The 19,180-nt window shown below is 39.4% G+C and overlaps 1 protein-coding gene across 1 annotated transcript in view; it reads right to left on the minus strand.

Annotated features, from left to right (window-relative positions):
* Positions 1-5,062: 5,062 nt before the first annotated feature.
* Positions 5,063-19,180, minus strand: part of castor2 (cytosolic arginine sensor for mTORC1 subunit 2) — a 33,843-nt gene continuing 19,725 nt past the window's right edge. The window contains exons 4-9 of the mRNA XM_074673047.1: positions 15,402-15,534; positions 12,914-13,037; positions 11,549-11,659; positions 9,187-9,269; positions 7,694-7,788; positions 5,063-7,562 (exon numbers count right to left, since the gene is read on the minus strand). Coding sequence (XP_074529148.1) covers positions 7,500-7,562; positions 7,694-7,788; positions 9,187-9,269; positions 11,549-11,659; positions 12,914-13,037; positions 15,402-15,534 — 609 coding nt within the window. The 3' untranslated portion in view covers positions 5,063-7,499. The remainder of the gene's footprint in view (positions 7,563-7,693; positions 7,789-9,186; positions 9,270-11,548; positions 11,660-12,913; positions 13,038-15,401; positions 15,535-19,180) is intronic.

Consider the following 19,180-nt stretch of genomic DNA (forward strand, 5'->3'; position numbering starts at 1 on the left):
ACCAACTCTTGTGTGTGCTAAAGGAGTTACATTTATAATATTTGAAGGTTTTCTCCTCATTCGTGTTAGATTTATCCAGTTATTTAACTGTAAAAATGGATGAAGAGTCCAGCTCTTTGCGTCCTTGCTCCAAACTGCAGCCCCCTGACTCTCGATCTTGACTTTCACCTTGACGGTTATTACCCTGACTGTACCTGATGGACAGTTTCATTCTCACAGCACAGCGCAGTGCAGCTGAACTCGGTGAAATCACACTCCTATTGTTGGTGCTTTTCTCTCCCTCGCTGACTTCTGTATTTTAGGACCATTCATCATCGTGACAACCGGAGGGCCCTCGGAGAGACTGGAAATGTATTTATGACCAAAGTACTGAGTGAGCATAAAACGGCAAACCTGTGATCCTTCTGCACAGCAGGGTGCGAGGAAATGCTGGAGCTGTTCATGGGGATAAAACAGCTTGTTGTCACATTTAAGCTCTTCTAATGACAGGTTAGCATCTTCAGGAGGAAGCTAGGCATGTACAATGGGGAAAATAAGTACTGAATGTGTCAACTTTTTTCTTATTACATTTATTTCCAAAGCTGCAATTCAAAGGAAATTTCTACCAGACATTGGTATTAACTCAAATAATCCACACGTGAAAAGAAATCATGGCATTCAAGTCCATAAATAATGATTATGTGGAATTAAGTACGATAACACAGGAAAAAAAGTATTGAACACACCATGGGAAGGCTGTATACTTTGGCAAGGAAATGCACCATACCACCTGAAATCTGTCAGTAATTATTACTTGAACTTCCAATTAGTGCAAACCAACATCAGCTGGGCTAGAGCAAATTGATGGTCCTATTAAAAAGGTTGTTTTTTCACCAAGCAGTTAAATACCACACACCTCATGATGGGTAAAGGCAAAGAGCTCTCTGAAGACATTCACAACCTGATTGTTGCTCAGCATCAGAATGGAACTGGTTACAGTCTTATATCAAAGCACCTGAATATTCCAGTCAGCACCGTTGGGGCCATTATTCACAAGTGGAAGAAGCACCACCTTACCATCAACAGGCCATGCACAAGCTCCTTGTAAGATTTCTGACCAGGGAGTCAGAAAGATAGTCAGAAGAGTACTCAACGAACCAAGGACCACCCTGAAAGTGCTCTAGAAAGACTTGGAGGCAGCAGGTACAATTGTTACAGAGAAAACAAAAGGCAATGCCTGGACGCTCAGCCCACAAGACTCCATTCCTCAAGAAAAGGCATGTTGAAGCTGGTTTACAGTTTGCTAAACAGCATCTTGACAAGCCTGTAGAATACTGGGAGAATGTCGTCTGGTCAGATGAGACCAAATCTGAACTTTTGGGCTGTCATACTACATACCATGTTTGGAGGAGAGATGGCACTGCACATCACCCAAAAAACACTACACCAACAGTGAAGTTTGGAGGTGGAAGCATCATGGCATGGGGTTTTTTCTCATCTCATGGTTTTGGCAAACTTCATATAACTGACGGAGCAATGAATGGAGCCATGTATGGGGAAATTCTTGATCTGAATCTGCTGCCGTTCACCAGGATGATGAAGATGAGACGTGGCTGGACCTTCCAGCAGGACAACGATCCAAAGCACACGGCAAAGTTGACTGTCAAATGGTTTGAAACAAAAAGAAAATCAATCCGTTAGAATGGCCTAGTCAATCACCTGACTTAAATCCAATTGAACATTTGTGGAAAGAACTAAAGAAAAGTGTTCACCAGAGGGCACCAAAGAATATTCCGGATTTAAAGACAAACTGTGCAGAGGAATGGGCCAAAATCAAACCTGAGCAGTGTGGGCCATTAGTTAAAACATACAAGAAGCGTCTGGAAGCTGTCATTGCAAACAAAGGCTTCTCCACTAAGTATGAGATGAGTCTCAGTTAGCGTCTTCAATACTTTTTTCCTGTGTTATCGCACTTAATTCCACATAATCATTATTTATAGACCTGAATGTTGAGATTTCTTCTCATGGGTGGATTATTTGAGTTAATACCAATGTCAAAGACATTGTACCATATTTTGGACAAATAAAGATTATTCTCTTTTAAGTATTGCTGCTCCTCAAGCATCATTATTGAATGTGGTGAAACTTTGCTTCTTAAGTAATGCCACAAAGTTCAACAGATCATTCTGAGCAGCATCTTTACCCTTTAGAGTGCCTGATATAGGAAGGCTCTTTGTTTGGTGTCATCTGGCTGAAGTGCTGACTCACTGCTGTTTACATCAGGCTGCTCAAGTTCTGATTCATCCTGTCTGTGGGAGGAGGTTTCCCACCACTGACCTCCGGCTCTATAGAATGTAAATCAGGCAAACAGGGTGAGAGTGATGCATTTCAATTAGAGCGCTGATGAGATGCTCCCTGGTTTGCAGCTCCTCTTGAGATTTGAATCTTAATTGCAGCGAGTGGGTCGTATTGATGGAGAAAAACAGAAGTATTTTGTTCATTTTGGAGTGCTGTTAGTTTAAAAACAGTTCACTTCTCTGTGGGTTACATCGTGTAAACCTGCTCAACTCTAGTAAGTTTCTGATACGTCAACATCCTCTCTCCAAGGAAGCTGAAGCTCATTAATCTGTGATCCAAATGTGCTTCAGCTCGGATATTCTTCTTGTTTTCTGAAGTTTAGAGAGGTGTCTTTAATAGCATGTACTCACGGCAGTAATGAGAGTTACTGTAATTCACCAAATCAACCCTGGGAGGTAAAAGAAGTCTGCAGAGGAGTCAGTGAGGTGTGGAGTCCAGCAGTGAGGATTATATAAGAAGAAAGATGATCATAAGTGAAAACACTAACATACCATGTTTGCTCTTCTAACCCCAGTCTGCAGCTGGAGCACTTCTCCTCTTCCTCCTCCTCTTCTTCTTCTCCCAGTGTGAGCTGAAGCAGAGAGAAAAGGAGGCGTGAGGAGGCTCCTGTCTGATCTCCGCTTTGTTTACTCAGGTCAGATCGTACAGACAGCTGATTTACCTGCTGGCCTCCATTTGCTACAGGCTGAGGAGGATCAGCGGTGCCAAAGTCCAGAGGAGGAAACATAAGAGCAGGTTTTATTCAAATAAAGATTAAAATGACACCACAGGAGAAAGAAACACACAGACATCCTTCCATTCAAATTAAACTTCATGAAAGTTTCATATTTTTCTTTTTTGTTTTAAATATTGGAAGATTAACTTGATAATAATAATCAGAACAGAAAAAAGCTTCTCTTTCATACTTTAAATAAAGTATTACTTTGTGATTTTTTGGTTAGATGTCCATTATTTAAAGAAGTTGTACTTAGGGAGTATTTTAAATGTTTTTTAATAATGTTGGCCTCGTAGCATAATTCTCTAAAACATACTTCAAGGTTTTCAGTAAATAAGAAAACACTTTTTTATATTATATATATATATTTTTTATCTTATTTACATTTTACTGACTTTAACATTGTGAAGACCAACAATGTGTAAGCATATATTTATGCATATTTAAGTCTGTGTACATACATGTGTAGAAATGTTGGTGAGTATGGTGGGTTATTATTTGTGTGTGTGTATTTTTTGTGTTGTTTCATATTTTTTGTACTTCTGTGTGCTGTTTGATTCTGCCTGGGAGAGATCATTGAATATTTTGGTTGACTTTCAGTTCAAGTATCTAAATAATTCCATGATGAATTGGACGTGTTTATATGGAAGAGGGTTAGGGCCACTGGGAAAAAAAAAACATCTTTTTTTTTTTTTTTTTTTTAAATTAAATAATTATATTTTTTTTCTGGGAAAAAAAAAATCAGAATTCTGACTTTTATCTCAGACAAGATAGAAATAAAAAAAAAAAGATGTTTTTTTTTTAAATTTAACTAATTTTTTTTTATTTCTTAAATTCTGACTTTAATTAGAATTCTGACTTTTTTCTCAGAAGAAAATAGCAAAAACAATAAAATAAAAAAATTGTATATTATTGTTTTTTAAGGCTCTGCTTTTCAGAGTGCTCTCTTTGGTTAGCCAAACACACACACATGGGTAGATACATACATATAGACTCAAGAGCCAGGAGGCAAAATGTAACCACCAGCAGCAGAATGTGAGTAGCATCTGTGTAGCAGGGATCAGGGAGAGTGAAGACGTTTTAAAAACACCGCCTCATCATTGGAAAGAGCAGTGATTGGTTGAGTGGAGTCTGAAACGATGCTTTGAACATCAGCCTGTCAGCTGGTAACAGCTGGGTTCACAACTTCTGTGTCCTGCATGAAGTCATGCAAGCTTCATTAGTTTCCTCTGAAACGTGAAATAAAACTCAACCAGAGTACAATAACATCACATATGGTTCAATCAAGCTCCGAAAAAACAGAGTTGTTTGAAGTCTTTATATCATGTGTCACAAAATTTGTCTAAATCACCAAGTTATGGGGGAATTCAGCTTAAAAAGACTGAACTAAAGACCACATTGATGCAACTATCAGAGAGGGGATTTACCTATTCTTTCCTTAACTTCATTTAACAAGGACAGTCTGCAATGACGCTTATCATTTAAAAAAATGGACCAGGTGATGCAGACACTAACTTCGAGCTCTGGTCCCTCATACAAGGAAGCCTGTTTCTGACAGGTCAAAAAAAAACAGGACTACTTGCCCCAGTTATAATATAGAAGAAAATTTAGATAAGAAGTCAAAAATGTGACAAACTTTGTCATAATTATTTGATTATAAAGAGTTGTTGTGCAATTTGTGAAGCTCCAACAATAAAACTGTGAAATATAATATTTTTTAAGGTCTTAAAAACACTATAGTCATCAGAAATGCATTATTCAGAAACGCACATTCTTTGCATGGTTGGCTCAGCAACAGGAAGTAGAGACATCACAACCATTAAAGGGCATGTGAATAAGAAAGATCATTTTGATTCAGTATCTCTTATTTTTTCCTTTTTAATTCCATGTTCGTGTGATTAAAAGCCAACCAAAAAACAACCCAGAGAAAATATGATAAAAAAACAGTTAGACACTAAGTGGTTGAAAGAAAAGACGGTAAAATGATGCCACATCACACGTCAGTTCAAAAAAAGCTTGTTTATTTCTCACACAAGAAGCTCCAAATGAAAAGCTTTCAACGTTTTCCGTGAAATGGAGTCAGAAGAAAAGTCACCTTCCTCATGTTGTAACACTGATAAACACAGGGTTTCTACTCATCACAGCTGATCAGAAGAAAGGTTGTTGTTAGGTGCAAGGTGTTGTGGGAAAAGAAAGAGAAAGATAGAAAAACATAACCAAATGTTTAAGACCGACACAAATCTCCCCGTCTGGACAGGATCTTTGTAAAGTAAATAACCCTCCCCGTTTCACATCAGTACAGCAGGCCTGCTGGGGGGGAACCTGCATTAAAGTGCAGACTGGGGCGGTGGAGGGGCAGCTTCAAGACCGTAATGGACACCAGGGTCAGGAGGGAAACGTTCCCGCCCTGCGTGAACCGTAGCTTATGTTTAGCACTCAGTTGATATTCTGGTACATTGTCAAAGTGGCTCAGTAAAAACTACTGTGGAGGAAAATAATAATCATTGTATTTTATCATCATGTCTTTACTGCCGATTCTCACTGTGAGCAACAAGATCGTCCAGAGCTGGAGTGATGGAGTGTGACTCATCTCTGTATTCTGATTATCTCATAGATATGCTAATGGAGTGTAAATCATTGTTTTTGCATTAAAATAAAATTTAAAAATCATAAAGATGTGATATTCAGGCATCTGAGCTGACTGTTTCTCTTTAACCAGATTGATTTAGCAGATGTTGATTCACAGGTTTTGACTGTGAAAGTATATGTAACATAACGAAAACTTTGCTTTTTTGATGGAGAAATGGAAATTCGGATATGCACCTACTCTGAAAAGTTATGGAGTGTTATATCTTTTTTTTGTTTGTTTTCTGTAGTTCAGGTTGTAAACAAATGCTGCAAAGCCAGACTAGTGGTTTCCATCTGTTTCTACTCAGTATGCTAAGCTATGCTAACTGCACTAACTGAAATGAAAGGGGAAACAATCTTGATGTCAAACTCTGGGCCAAAAATACATAAAATTAAAAGCTAAAAATAGTTTTTTAGGCAAGCTTAGGTCGTATCACACATCTGTTTTCAAAACCATAACAAGACACAAAAATCTAGGGCTGATTGAAATGCAATAAATGATTATTTAATAATTGCATTATCTCTTTGAAAGAAAAAAGGAAAGCCTCCTAGGTTAAGTATTTAACCCGGTCCTGATTCTGATTTAATTCACTGGATAAAGAACATTTCTCAATCTCATACTGTCTTTATCTCGTTTCTAAAACAAACACAGACGGACATATTGAGACATTTTTTTAACCTATTTTAAATCTACTTTTCCGTCATCAGCGATTGAAATGAGCAAAAAGGGGAAAATAATTTATGCAACGATCAATTTATAGTGTTTGTTAGTTAGCATGCAACTTTAAACTATAATGTAAAACTTTCAACAAGGAGTCACGTAAACAAAGTGTAAGCTACAGCTGCATCACTTGTTTCATAGCTCTGATTGCCAGAGGCATTTTGGTCTCTGCGATGAACAAAAACCTGTTAAAAAAAGTGAAATCAAGAGAGAAAAATAAAGTCAAAGAAACTAAGATGCTACAGACATGTTTGCAGTTGCAGAGAAGTAAAAAGTGTAAAAAGCTTCTTAGTTTTCCCACTTCATAGATCAAGGGCCATCTTTCAGTGTGACTCATAAACCGTGTTGCTCACAGTGTGAATAACTTCAAGATCACTATAAAAAAAAAAAAAAAAAAAAAAAGAGTCCTCTCATCAATATCTTGGATCCACTTCATGGTTTAAGTCTGAGATTAAAACTTCTACTAAAAGCAACAAAAGAAAAATCAACACCATGTTTCCACCAGGCGCTCAGTCACTCAGCACCCGCTCACAAATTGTCTCCTTCAATTGCACACATGAAAAGTATTTCCACAAAGGCATCAGTTTCGGCATTCAAGCATCTTGGCACTGAGAAATGACCTGTGAAAAACCAAACAAACAAAACAAAAGGGAAAAATGGAGAGCTTGATATATAGATATATATAATATTTCTTTTGCTTTAGAGAGTACATTCGTCATCCTTCAGTAAAAGGAATTATGTAACTAATACAGTATGGTGCTCATGAGGGTCAGGGAGTGGGAAGAAGCAGCTTCAGAGAGGAAAAGAAACATATTCAGTCTGGTAAACTAAAGCAACAACTACCAGAGAGCGGGCAGTGGAGGGGCTCAAGTGCCGAGGAAGAGAGGAGGGGTGGAGGGGGAGAAAATGACTGAGTAACAAAGGCATCCCTAACACACCATCACACTCCCCCACATACGCCGCCCATGCTTTGTGGTTAGATCCCTTCCTTCAGAGCCGGTCCACAGGAGTCCGCTAATAAGCTCTTGGCACTTTTTGGACATGATAAACGTTTGAACGAAATGACTTTGAAAACGGTCGTTTTCCTCTGGCTGTCCTTCACTGTGCTGTGCTCTTGGTCCGCAGAGCTCCGATCACACTTTGGATGTTTTCTTCGGGAACCTGCAGAAACAAAAATGTCTGATAACCCGCTGTCTCCAACTAGAAAAATGGCTGAATTTCTTTTCCTTTGAGAACATGCTGTGTACAGTTACTCAGGGGAAATAAAATGCTTTGCAGAGTCGCCGTCTTACCAGTGCGTGGTCGAACTTGAAGGTACTAATGTAGTAAGCTGGAATGTCCGCTGTTGCCAGGGGTTCTGATATCTGAGCCACGATGCCGCACTCATCTGCAAAAAACAGAATTCAGTTAATACCAGTGGTTTATTAATCTGCCCACAGGCTGTGATCAAGTGTGGACTTGATCTCGACTTAATTTTCAGCCAAATACTTGAGTTTAAACCCCAGTAATAAAAAACAAATACTGCTTTAGTGTTGTATTGAATTGCAGATGTTTAAGGCTTAATAAAGTGACACCTGTGCCTCCACCACATGTCTTAAGATAGAAGAGGAGTGACATTTATCCCACTAATCCATCATTTTTTGTATCCGTTATGACAAACTAGTGTATGGTCTCTGTTTCTAAGGCCCCATTTACACGACAATGTTTCATCTAAAAACGCTAAAACGCAGTGAAAAAAATCTGCGTTTACATGGAGACGCTGAGGGACTGAAAACGCTGTACGAAGCATGCCGGGCCTGCAGGTGGTGCTGTAACTGTCTTGTCCAGAAGCATCTCCACTTAAGTAGAGTTGGGCTGATCATCTGGTGTATTGGTGAATACTTAGTGCTAAAGTGGAGCAACAGATGCACATTTTGCTGAAAGACAGTCAGCAGATTAAGCAGATTCAGCAGCACAAGTACAACACGGTAGTTCGGGACGATCATATCAACAGTTCTGTTGTTCTGTTGTTCTGTTGTATGCGCACTCGTGAAGTGGAGTGTGACGTCAGCGTTTCCGCTGAAAATGCTGACTTATTGTTTACACGGCAACGGCGTCGGCAGCGTTTCAGGAAAAATCCTACTCTGGAGGCCGTTTTCAAAAGTTTGCGTTTTAGGTTGGCCTCAACGCCGTTTTCGTTGTAAACGCGAGGCTGAAATGCGACAAAACTTTTGCGTTTCAGCCTAAAACCGTTGTCGTGTAAACGGCCCCAGAGTTGTTTCTTTGGTTGAAAATTCTTGCAGAGAAACTTGCTGTTTGAAGATTTGACATTAGGAAATGTGTCCATAGACTCTAAAGTTGTTTATGAGAACAACAACAAAAATGTTAAAATGTGTTGATCGAGGAAACAAGCTGAAAAAGTTGCTTTAATCTCAAATTTGTGATAACTATCAACCGTCTTAAAGGAAAGTGCCAGAGTGTCTGACTTTACTATTTTTATTACTTATTGTAATCAATAACCTTTTAAAGAACGGAGACATGTTTTTTTTTTTTTAAATGAACATATTTATATAAAAACACAGTCATATCGTGTGATTTTGTTGCTTAAGTATAGATTATATTAACACAAGTAAGTGTACATGTGAATTTCATTGTCATTTCACATACTGTATAATCTACAAAACTGCAACCACAAATGTCAATATAGAAAGAAATATGCTATGGTTGTAGATTGTTTCATCTCTGGTTCTGTTTCTGGTTCTGAGTCGTAGTCTTGATAACCGAGCTGTAGGTTAAAGAAACTCACCAAATCCTAAAGGTTGTCCTCCGATACGAACCATTTTCCAAAGCTCCCCAGAAGCACTAGTGAAGAGGACATTGTTTGGAAACCTTTAAAAGAACAAACAACAAGGAAAGATGGTCAGTAAATAAAGTTAAAGATGATCCTTTACAGCATGAGACAGATCAGAGTTAAGAGCACTACATTTTTCAGCCTTTGAGCGCTGTTCCTGTTGTTTTTTGGCTCTTTAAATGAGCGTCAGACTCAGAACAGACTGGTTTTGTCTGTTATGAGCAATCGTTAATTTTCTTAATTGTTACCAGGAGTGAATATTACTCAGACAGAGAGAACCACATTCTAATTAGTGGTATTAAATGTAGTTATTACCTGGCTGTGTTTAATGCTTGATAATGATTAGCCAAACCTCATAACCACAGTAATGACCACTCCACAAAAAATGGTTTAGTCAGACTGGTTGTAAAGTCTGTGAATAAGGAGCCTTTAAAAGTAAAAAGTTTGCACTGACGTGATTAAAAATGCAAAATTGAGAAAAGAAGGAAGAAGAGTATGACAAGAGAAGTTTAATAGAATCATAATAAATAAACAAGACAATGTTTTTACCTGGAAACTCTACTAACAGCAATAAAATGAACTGTTGTCCAATCAGATTTTACAAAAAACACAACAGGCCATGCAGCTCCTGGTACAGGCCTTTGTGATAACATGCATTGCCTACTGCGTGCACATCTAAACCTCTGCAGATTACCCAAAATGCAGCAGCACATCTGGTCTTTAACCAGCCCAAAACAGCACATATCACCCCGCTGTTAATCTCTCTTCACTGGCTTCCAGAGGCAGCTCCAATCAAATTCAAAGCTCTACTTCTAGATTACTAAACATTGACAAGAACAGCTCCTGCCTAACTGGGGTCCCTCATCCAGGTCTACCCTCCTTCTGGTCCTCTACGCTCTGCTTGTGAAAGACGCCTGGTGCTACCAGCCCAGCGCGGCTCCAAATCACTAGCCAGACTCTTCTCCTCTGTTGTGTCTGAATTGTGGAATGAATAACCTAACTCTCTATGATCCACAGAGTCCCTTTCTACTTTAAGAGATGTTTGAAAACTCATCTGTTCAGGGAACACTTAAGCACTTAATCTGACCCTTCTCCTCTTTGTCCTCAGGGGTAGAATAAGTCAGAAGGTCTAAATTGTTATCGATTTTTTAGCACTAATACTGAATGTTGTTGAAGTATATTGTTGCAGCAATTAATTAGGTTAGTTGGCTAGATTATTCTACATTATTAAACAAAAAAAAACAATATCCTGCTGCCAAATAACTTGTTGCACTGTTGTTGCACTAACTAGGTTTTCCTTCTGTCTAAATTCTTGATTGTGTTGTACACTGCTTTGGACAAAAGCGTCTGCTAAATGAAACTGCAGAACTGTATATTTTTATGCATTTTTCAAATGTTTTATCCAGTGCACAAAAACAATAACATGACATCAGCATAATATTTTAGTAAATGGCCATTCGTCCCTTTACTTCTCTCACAACAAATTAAAATCCTCTCACAGTGGGAGTGGGACAAGGATCCTCCTGCAGATTTTAATTTGTTAAACTTTGATTCCTCTAACATTATACTTTTGTAACACAGGTTTATTTTGTCTTTAATGTTTGCGTAATACCCCTCTAAAGCACTCCTTTGTTTAGCTCTGGTTAAAGAGTGACGGGCAGCTTTCCCAGGTAACCGCCGCCTGCAGCAGAAAGAGCTAAAATTTAACTTGAAAGTCTCTAATCAGCAGGTGAGGTCTGTTCCTGCTGCCCAACCTGCTGCATTGAATAAAGGAGTCTTTGTAAAGCAGAGAAAAATAGGTGACCTATTCCTTTAAGGCTACACACCAGGTCTTATAAAAACCTCAGGCTGACCTATATGTTGCAGCAGCAAAACATGAAGTTTGAAGAATTAAAGGAAGTTTGGTCCAATTATTAGTTCACCTCCAGTCGGCTTAAAGACACGACTGACCCATATAAGAGATTCCTAACTGCTCGATCTGCTCTCAGGAGCTGAAGCGCTGGGGAAAAAAAGGAGAAACCACATGGGATGTGCAGCTACTCAGGTTTCTTTACATCTTTTCTGCTTAATTAGAGAATCAGGGGAACACAGAGGAGAATAAATGAGTCAGCCAGGAACCCACTGTGGCCTAAGTACATCCTATACACCCGACTGCTCTGCTATCGCTTAGCAACAATCTAATCGCCCCCTCAAACGGCCATCACATACTTGTTCCCCTTTGTTTAAATGCAGGTGTTGACTAAAACAAAACATCTCATCCTGCAGAGTGGATAATCATCCCACCATGATATAAATACGTTGTTTTCTGCAGCTTCACCTTTGAGTTGTCTGTTCATCCATGACCAGAGAGATGTAGCCCTCGATCAGGGAGAAGGAGAAGAAGCGGATGTGGTTGGAGTCCTCGCTGGAGGCTCCGGGCTCCTTTGGCCTGGAAAGACACAGAAAACAGGAACAAAACTCAGTGTGGAGGAGCCAATGATGCAGAAATTACATCCCGGACAGAAAACACAGACCGACTGACTGACCTAGGTAAGAGTTACATCTAGTGAGGCTTATAAAGTGGTGGTTGGTTTTTATTATTTATGAATGCTAATATAAGGACATATGATTGTACCACATTATTTAAGACAAGAGAAGGTATGCACTAGAGCCCGACCGATTAATCGGGCTGATTAATCGGGCTGATTAATCGGGCTGATTAATCAGCCCAAATCAGCCCGATTAATCAGCCCGATTAATCGGGCTGATTATGCCTATATCGGCCTCCTTGCCTACTAATAATCAGTATCGGTATCAGCCCCCAAAAATCTATATCGGTCTATCTCTATTCTATACGTTTATTAATAATACAGTCAATGTTTCATGAATCATATAGAGGCTTTTGTAGCTTTCAGGCTTTACATTGTGTGTTTTCCTGGCGTATATCGTTTTTTGTCATCTTGTCTCTGTTGGTTTTGTCTCATCTCATATTGTCTTGTGTTGTCTCGTCTTTAATCCATATAATAGGAGTAAAAAACAGGGCTCTATCAGTCTGTGTGAGGCTTAAATCTGAGCTACACACCAACACATTGCTTGTTTACGTAAATCACTGTAACCATAACTTTAGCATGTTTTGCTTCTAAAGTCATCACAAAGTAGAGCAGACGCTGATATAAAAGTCTTTAGTTTTGCAGGTATATGTTCAGAAACCTCCAAAGACTTTTTGGTTGTAACTCCATGTTGGTGTTAAATGAAATGTCAGGGGATCACAAAGTTATTATGGTTCCTCCTGAGGGGAATATGGAAGTCTGAACAAAATTTAGTGGCGATGTTGAGAATGTCTGTCGAGGTTTCATGCTGTCTATCTCACATTTAACAAGTTTCTGCGTTCCCCTTCAGGCAAAAACAGTAGATTGACCAAAAGTAGCTCCACCTCAGGTAATCCAAGTGCAGGTACAAAACCCAGACAGCCTTCCTGGACTGGACTGAGAGGGATAATTGAGTCAAAACTTGGAAAGAAGAAAGATTAAGAGTTGAAAAAGTTTGTGGATTGAAGGAATTAATTTTCATTTTGTTTCTCTTCTACTTCTACAGTTTTGGATTTCTGTTTACCCAGGTGACGCTGTTTGTTAGGCTGCTTAAATATTCTTAAACACAGATATAGCTCTTGTGGATTTTAAGTTAAAGATGAGACGAGTCTTACCCTCCAGAGTAGAACATAACATCCATGAGCAGGGTGGCGACAGAGGGCAGCGTGTCTGGGTCCAGGCTCGTCACACAGAACATGTTGCTGGGACTGGATAAAGGATGAATGATGGGACGGGGCACTGCAAAACAAAACAAATACACGAGAGCTCAGACGCAGCGAGAAACTGAGGCTGAGAAACGTTTTTATGGATCGTTTTTATGGCAGTCATTTAAAATCCTGACATTTTTCAGAACTGATTTGTCTTAAACAACAAAACATTGGGTTCAAAACTTTTGTTTAAAACAACCAAAGACACCCAGAGAGGGAAAACTGGAAAACTTAACAGTTCTTTGACAACTAAATTTATTAATACATAGGCAAAAAATGAACCTTCAAACTCTCAATTAATAAAAGTATTGACTGTTTGGATAAGTTTAACATGTTGTGCACAGGAGAAAGCATTTTTATCTTAAAGATGCTATGAGGAGGATCTGTTTCAATTGCACTCCCTCGCCACCTTCTGGCCCTGACGACACTGTCGTTAATTACTTTTAGCGAGGCGTGTGTTTGTGGGATTAAATGGAGATCAGATCAAAACAAATTTCTTTGTTGAGGTAAGGTATCTATCAGTACAGTTATGAAGTGCTAAGGTTTGAAACACTGTGATAAACGTTTTAGTAGTCGGCTATATGTTAGCCCGGTGCTCGGACGTATCTGTAGGCTAACGTAACAAGTAAACACTGTCAGTTTGTAAGTAGTTTAGTAGTTGTTTATATTTAGCGCAGCTGGCAGCCTGGTGCTCTAAGACAAGTCGTAATGTGTAACGTTAGTAAATCCTGGTTATGTCCTGCCAGTCATCTACCAATCAGAGCTAACGTAACCTCACTCTTCATTTTATTGATAGACTCTCAAGTTTGAACAGACCACTGCAGAATAACTGCTGACTGTGGGTTGGAATGAACGTTAGCACAAACAGTTTAGCCCATGTGTTAGCCTTTAGCTTGGGCTGTATCACACTCCTGTTTATCTTTCTTCTGCTCTTCTGTCCTTTTTTTGTCTGACAGTTAGGCTCCAGCGTCCACCATCACTACAAAATTAATCACAGAAATTGTTTTCAGCAGAGAAAAACACAGATATATTTTGTCCTAGACGTGTCGTAGATCAAGCCGGTCCTGGAAGCTAAGTAAGTAGCAATTTAAAATAACCTGTAACCAGCAACATTGGCGCTGATAATTGAGTTGTAGATTACGATCAGGCATATAAATCTAGAAGGCAGACTTTTTCAAGATCACTTTCAAACTCCTCACATACCTTTTAAGAATTAGCTTTGAAAGAAAGAAAAAACAAACCATCAAAAACTTGCCTTCACTTTGCCCCTAACATGAACATATACAGCTCAAATCACCAGAATAAGTTTCCTAACTGTATTTTTGTGCCATTAATTGACTTTGTAGCAAAGAAGGTGAATGTTTCTTGTTTATTATATGACAAATAATTTACAACTAAGAAATAATCCACTTGGAAGATTCTTTGTGGAGCTTTTGGAGCGGATCATATTTGACCAGATTTTAGGGAGAGTTACTCGCAAATGGAAGAACACACTTCTACTTCAGATGTTTGAACAAACCTCATTCGTTTAAAAGCATCTGGAAAAACATCCTCGATATGGTACTGAACTGTAGTACACTGAAACAAGTGTGATAATGCCTGAAAATGACCTCCAATCAATTCCCTAAAACAGGGGTCTCAAACTCGTGCCATGGAGGGCCAAAAGGCTGCATGTTTTCTTTTCAACCTAAAGCTCCACCAGCTGATTTCACTAATAAGTCCCTGCTCTCTGCTTGAAGGTGAGGTAATCAGTGAAATCAGCTGGTGGAGTTTTCGGTTGGAAAGTAAACCTGCAGCCTCTCGGCCCTCCATGGCACAAGTTTGACATTCCTGCCCTAAAACCTCTTTAATAATGAGTTCATTTAGTGGTGTCAATTAGAGACAGCCAGTTGGGGCCACAAAAAATCTAAGCGATGTCAGAAAAGAAGTTGTACTTTTATAAGAACTTCAAGTCCTGATATTACTAAAAATGAAGTCGTTATTTTAGCTGTTATGGTGCTGATGTGCTAAAAGATTAAGAATTTCATTGATTGTAAAACTACTTTTACAAGATGCTCCACGTTCCTTATTTAGTGCTCTCCAAAATGTCCCCTTAAATATGAAAAATGAAAAGCCTCCCTTTAAAAAAAAGGAAAATGTTTAAAGAGGGGGTATCTTGCTTTCCTTTTTTTAAAATGTGGTTACAAAGGAATAATGCTAGATATTCATACTGCTGTTAGAACATGAGATCTTCTCAAAATTTTCACAAGACTTGCTAGAATAATGAGGTCATCACATAACGGGTACATGGGGCCTCAAACACCAAGCCCCCACCCCCAACAGGCCTCCAGAGGGCTGGCCTGTTTTACAGCTTAAATCAACACAAATTAAATCTTAAATGTCTCTCCATTCTCACCAAGTTTTGGCTTTACAAAGCCGTTGGTAACTCCCAGATCGTTAACAGCCACCGTCTCCCCGTTGACGACTCGCAGCAAAGTGAATTCGGAAGACAGCGTGTGCATGACCAACGGCAGGTCTCGCTCTCGAACCTGAGGACGAAGAAGAGAAAAGACACGTATGAGGTGAGCTCAGAACAAACGTGGAGGGAAACAGGATGAAGGATTAGAGGAGAAATGCTTTTTTTTCTACAGATTTCTGCAGTGACATGTTTTTAATGAAAAGCCATTATTCACTTCTCAGCACACCCACCCTCCCGTCTGCTCAGCTTCATTCACAGCTATTTTCCTTTATGACTTCACATAACTCAAAATGCAGCCTTCTGTAATTTCAGGAAAATGGGTTCAGAGTGTATAGAAATGGTGTGAAGAGGAGGAACAGCAGGTCTGAAGAAAAACAAAGGCTGTGTTTTAAGAAATATGTTGATAATGTGAAAATAAAAGTCCATGCATCTCAGCTCCAGACTGAAATCCACCAATTTTAAAAGCATAAAAACAGAGATTAGGTGTATAGAATTATATCAACCAAGGCAGTAAAACCCATTTATATCATGTTTTTCTTTTACAAAATGATTATTTAATCATAATAACGTTAATCAAGAAGCCTAAAGCATCATCTTCCTTACATAACTGCAGCACGAGCTGGGCCTGAAACACAAACAGCTTTAAAAAACTTGTTTACCAGTGAAAACTGAAGGTCAAAATATTTCAAAAAGACTTATCTTCAGGGAACAATAAATATGAACAGTGAGTTCCTGGAAATCAACTTATTATTCCTGGAGACATGTTGCGATAAGGGCGTAGGCTCTGAGGGGATCTTTGGAAAATATATAAACGGCAAACAAAGCCAGAAACACACTCAGAAAACGAATGACTCTGCTTTAAAAGGGTGTATTGTACCGTCTTCTGCTTTTTGTTTTTTTGGGGGGTTCACAGATTTCAGAATACTTTTTCCCTGGTGATAACATTAAAGTGTTATTGGGAAGACATTTCATTCAGGATAAAGGAGTCCGAAAGCAGTAAACACTTCCATCATTTATCCAGACACTGATTTATCAACATAGTACAAAACTGATAGTTTAGCAACTCAACCCACAACCATCTCTAGGGTTTACAGAGAATGGTCCCAAAAAGAGAAAATATCCAGTGAGCAGCAGTTCTGTGGGCCAAAATGTCTTGTTGATGCCAGAGGTCAGAGGAGAATGGACAGACTGGTTGGAGCTGATAGAAAGGCAACAGTAACTCAAATAACCACTGGTTACAACCGAGGTCTGCAGAAGAGCATCTCTGAACACACAACACGTCCAACCTTGAGGCAGATGGGCTACAGCAGCAGAAGACCACACCGGGTGACCCTCCTGTCAGCTAAGAACAGGAAACGGAGGCTACAATTCACACAGCAACACCAAAACTGGACAATAGAAGATTGGAAAAACGTTGCCTGGTCTGATGTGTCTGGATTTCTGCTCCACATTCAGATGGTAGGGTCAGAATTTGGCGTCAACAACATGAAAGCATGGACCCATCCTGCCTTGTATCAACAGTTCAGGCTGCTGCTGCTGGTGTAATGGTGTGGGGGATATTTTTTGGCTCACTTTGGGCCCCTTAGTACCAACTGAGCATGGTTTAAAGTCCACAGCCTACCTGAGTATTGTTGCTGACCATGTCCATCCCTTTATGAGCACAGTGTACCCATCTTCTGATGGCTACTTCCAGCAGGATAATGCTCCATGTCATAAAGCTGGAATCATCTCAGACTGGTTTCTTCAACATGACAATGAGTTCCCTGTACTCAAATGTCCCCCATAGTCCCCAGATCTCAATCCAATAGAGCACCTTAAAGATGTGGTGGAACGGGAGATTCTCATCATGGATGTTCAGCCGACAAATCTGCAGCAACTGTGTGATGCTATCATGTCAATATGGACCAAACTCTCTGAGGAATGTTTCCAGGACCTTGTTGAATCTATTCCATAAAGGATTAAGGCAGATCTGAAGGCAAAAGGGGGTCCAACCCGGTACTAGCAAGGTGTACCTAATAAAGTGGCAGGTGAGTGTATTCGTATTATAATCCATTAACCAATATTTATGCACTGATAAAATGACAAACTCTGTTGTCTTGTCTTTACCGTTTAAAAAAGGGCATAAATCCAGGTGCAGCAAAGTGATTCCTCACTGAGAGTGATGGCTGTAACTTTGACTAAATTCCTGTGTCTGTGTTTGTGTGTCTGTGGTGGCTCTGAGCGGCTTCACCCAGTCAGGATACAGTTACGGCTCAGTCAGGCTTTACTGCTTTATGTAACACAAAAGATCCAAACAGTGGAAAATAAACAACACATCTTGAGCTGGTGTGCATTTTCCACAGAAATTCAGAAATGCAATCTGACACAGTGTGGGACAGCGTGGAGACGGGTGGAGGAAGATGTGGGCAACAGGGTAGGCGCAGCAGGTTTGTGCTTCTTTTTTATCTGACAGAGCAATAATTAGGATTATGGTTGGGAGCAGCCGGTGCACAGACAGGAAACAGAGTATGATACCTGGAATTCCAGCAGCAAGAGGCTGAGCTGCTGATCCCCTTTACGTAACAGATTATGAACATCCACACAGTGTTTTTTTTCTTTCATTTTCATAAACATGCCAGAGCTGCTCGGCGGACTGTTTTTCCACGAAAGCAGGGCAATAAAAAAAACTCCCTGTGGCCAAAGACAGAGAGATCAACATGAGAGAGGATCTCTTTCCAAATCAAAGGCAGGGAGGCCACGAAAGGTACAACATGTCCACTGTTATTGCTTTTGCATGTCAGGCATTATTAGGATGAAAAGACCTGTGTAGACAGAGGTTACATAACTCACAAGTGAGACAACATTTTTAAGGATAGGGAGCCTCAACAGCTATTGGCTGTTAAAACATGTAATCAGCCTCTCGTCATGTAAACACGGCTCTAAATCGCTCTGTGAACTGAATCATTGGATGATTATGTTAAGTCTGCAGGTGTGCTTAGCCTTTGATCACTAGTAATATCCTGTATTTAGCTTTTTAATATCCTCCTGCACAGAGAGCAGAGATGTAGATCAGCTTTTCAGTAAAGGCTCTTGTGAGAAAATCTAAATTTGGGCGTTTTTGGCGCCCCCTGTAGACAAAAATGAACCTGAAGTTGTGATTTCTTTTTGTTTTGATCTTAGTTTTAGGCTTCTCTGCCTTTATTTACAGAGAGGAAAGTGGACTGAGCAGGAAACTGGGAAAAAGTTTGAGTGTACTTGGCTGTACAACTACAGCCTATTTTTTTGTCTTGCACAATTATGTTTCTCTTTTTTTTTTCTTTTGAAAGTTGCACAGTTCTTTGACATCCTTTCATTGCAGTAATTTAATTTTTAATTTTAGACTTTATTTTAACTTATGTGAATATTTTTTATATTTTTCTCTGTACAAAACTCTTTATTATAATTATTATCTTTAATTTCTTCTTACTACTGAAGCTCCAGTTTTTTCTATTTTTGTAATATTTAGTGTGATGGCCGTAGCCAGGTATGAGGTCAGCAAGGTCTGGACCTCACCTATATTTTTTCTAGTTTTTTTTTTTTTTTTTCCCAAATAGCTCAACTGAATAAAACATAAACTCATAAAAAGCTTGAAACCCCTCCATGAAACGTGCTTGTAAATTGTAAATTGTGGTAAACATCCATGGGCTTTGTGTTCTGTTTGTGCCTGTGTGCGTGTTTTGTGGTGAACAGCTGTTTGA

The sequence above is a fragment of the Halichoeres trimaculatus genome, unplaced genomic scaffold (assembly GCF_033239565.1).
Source record: "Halichoeres trimaculatus isolate MK-OKI-2021-1 unplaced genomic scaffold, fHalTri1.1 fHalTri1_scaffold_6, whole genome shotgun sequence".
NCBI lineage: Eukaryota > Metazoa > Chordata > Actinopteri > Labriformes > Labridae > Halichoeres > Halichoeres trimaculatus.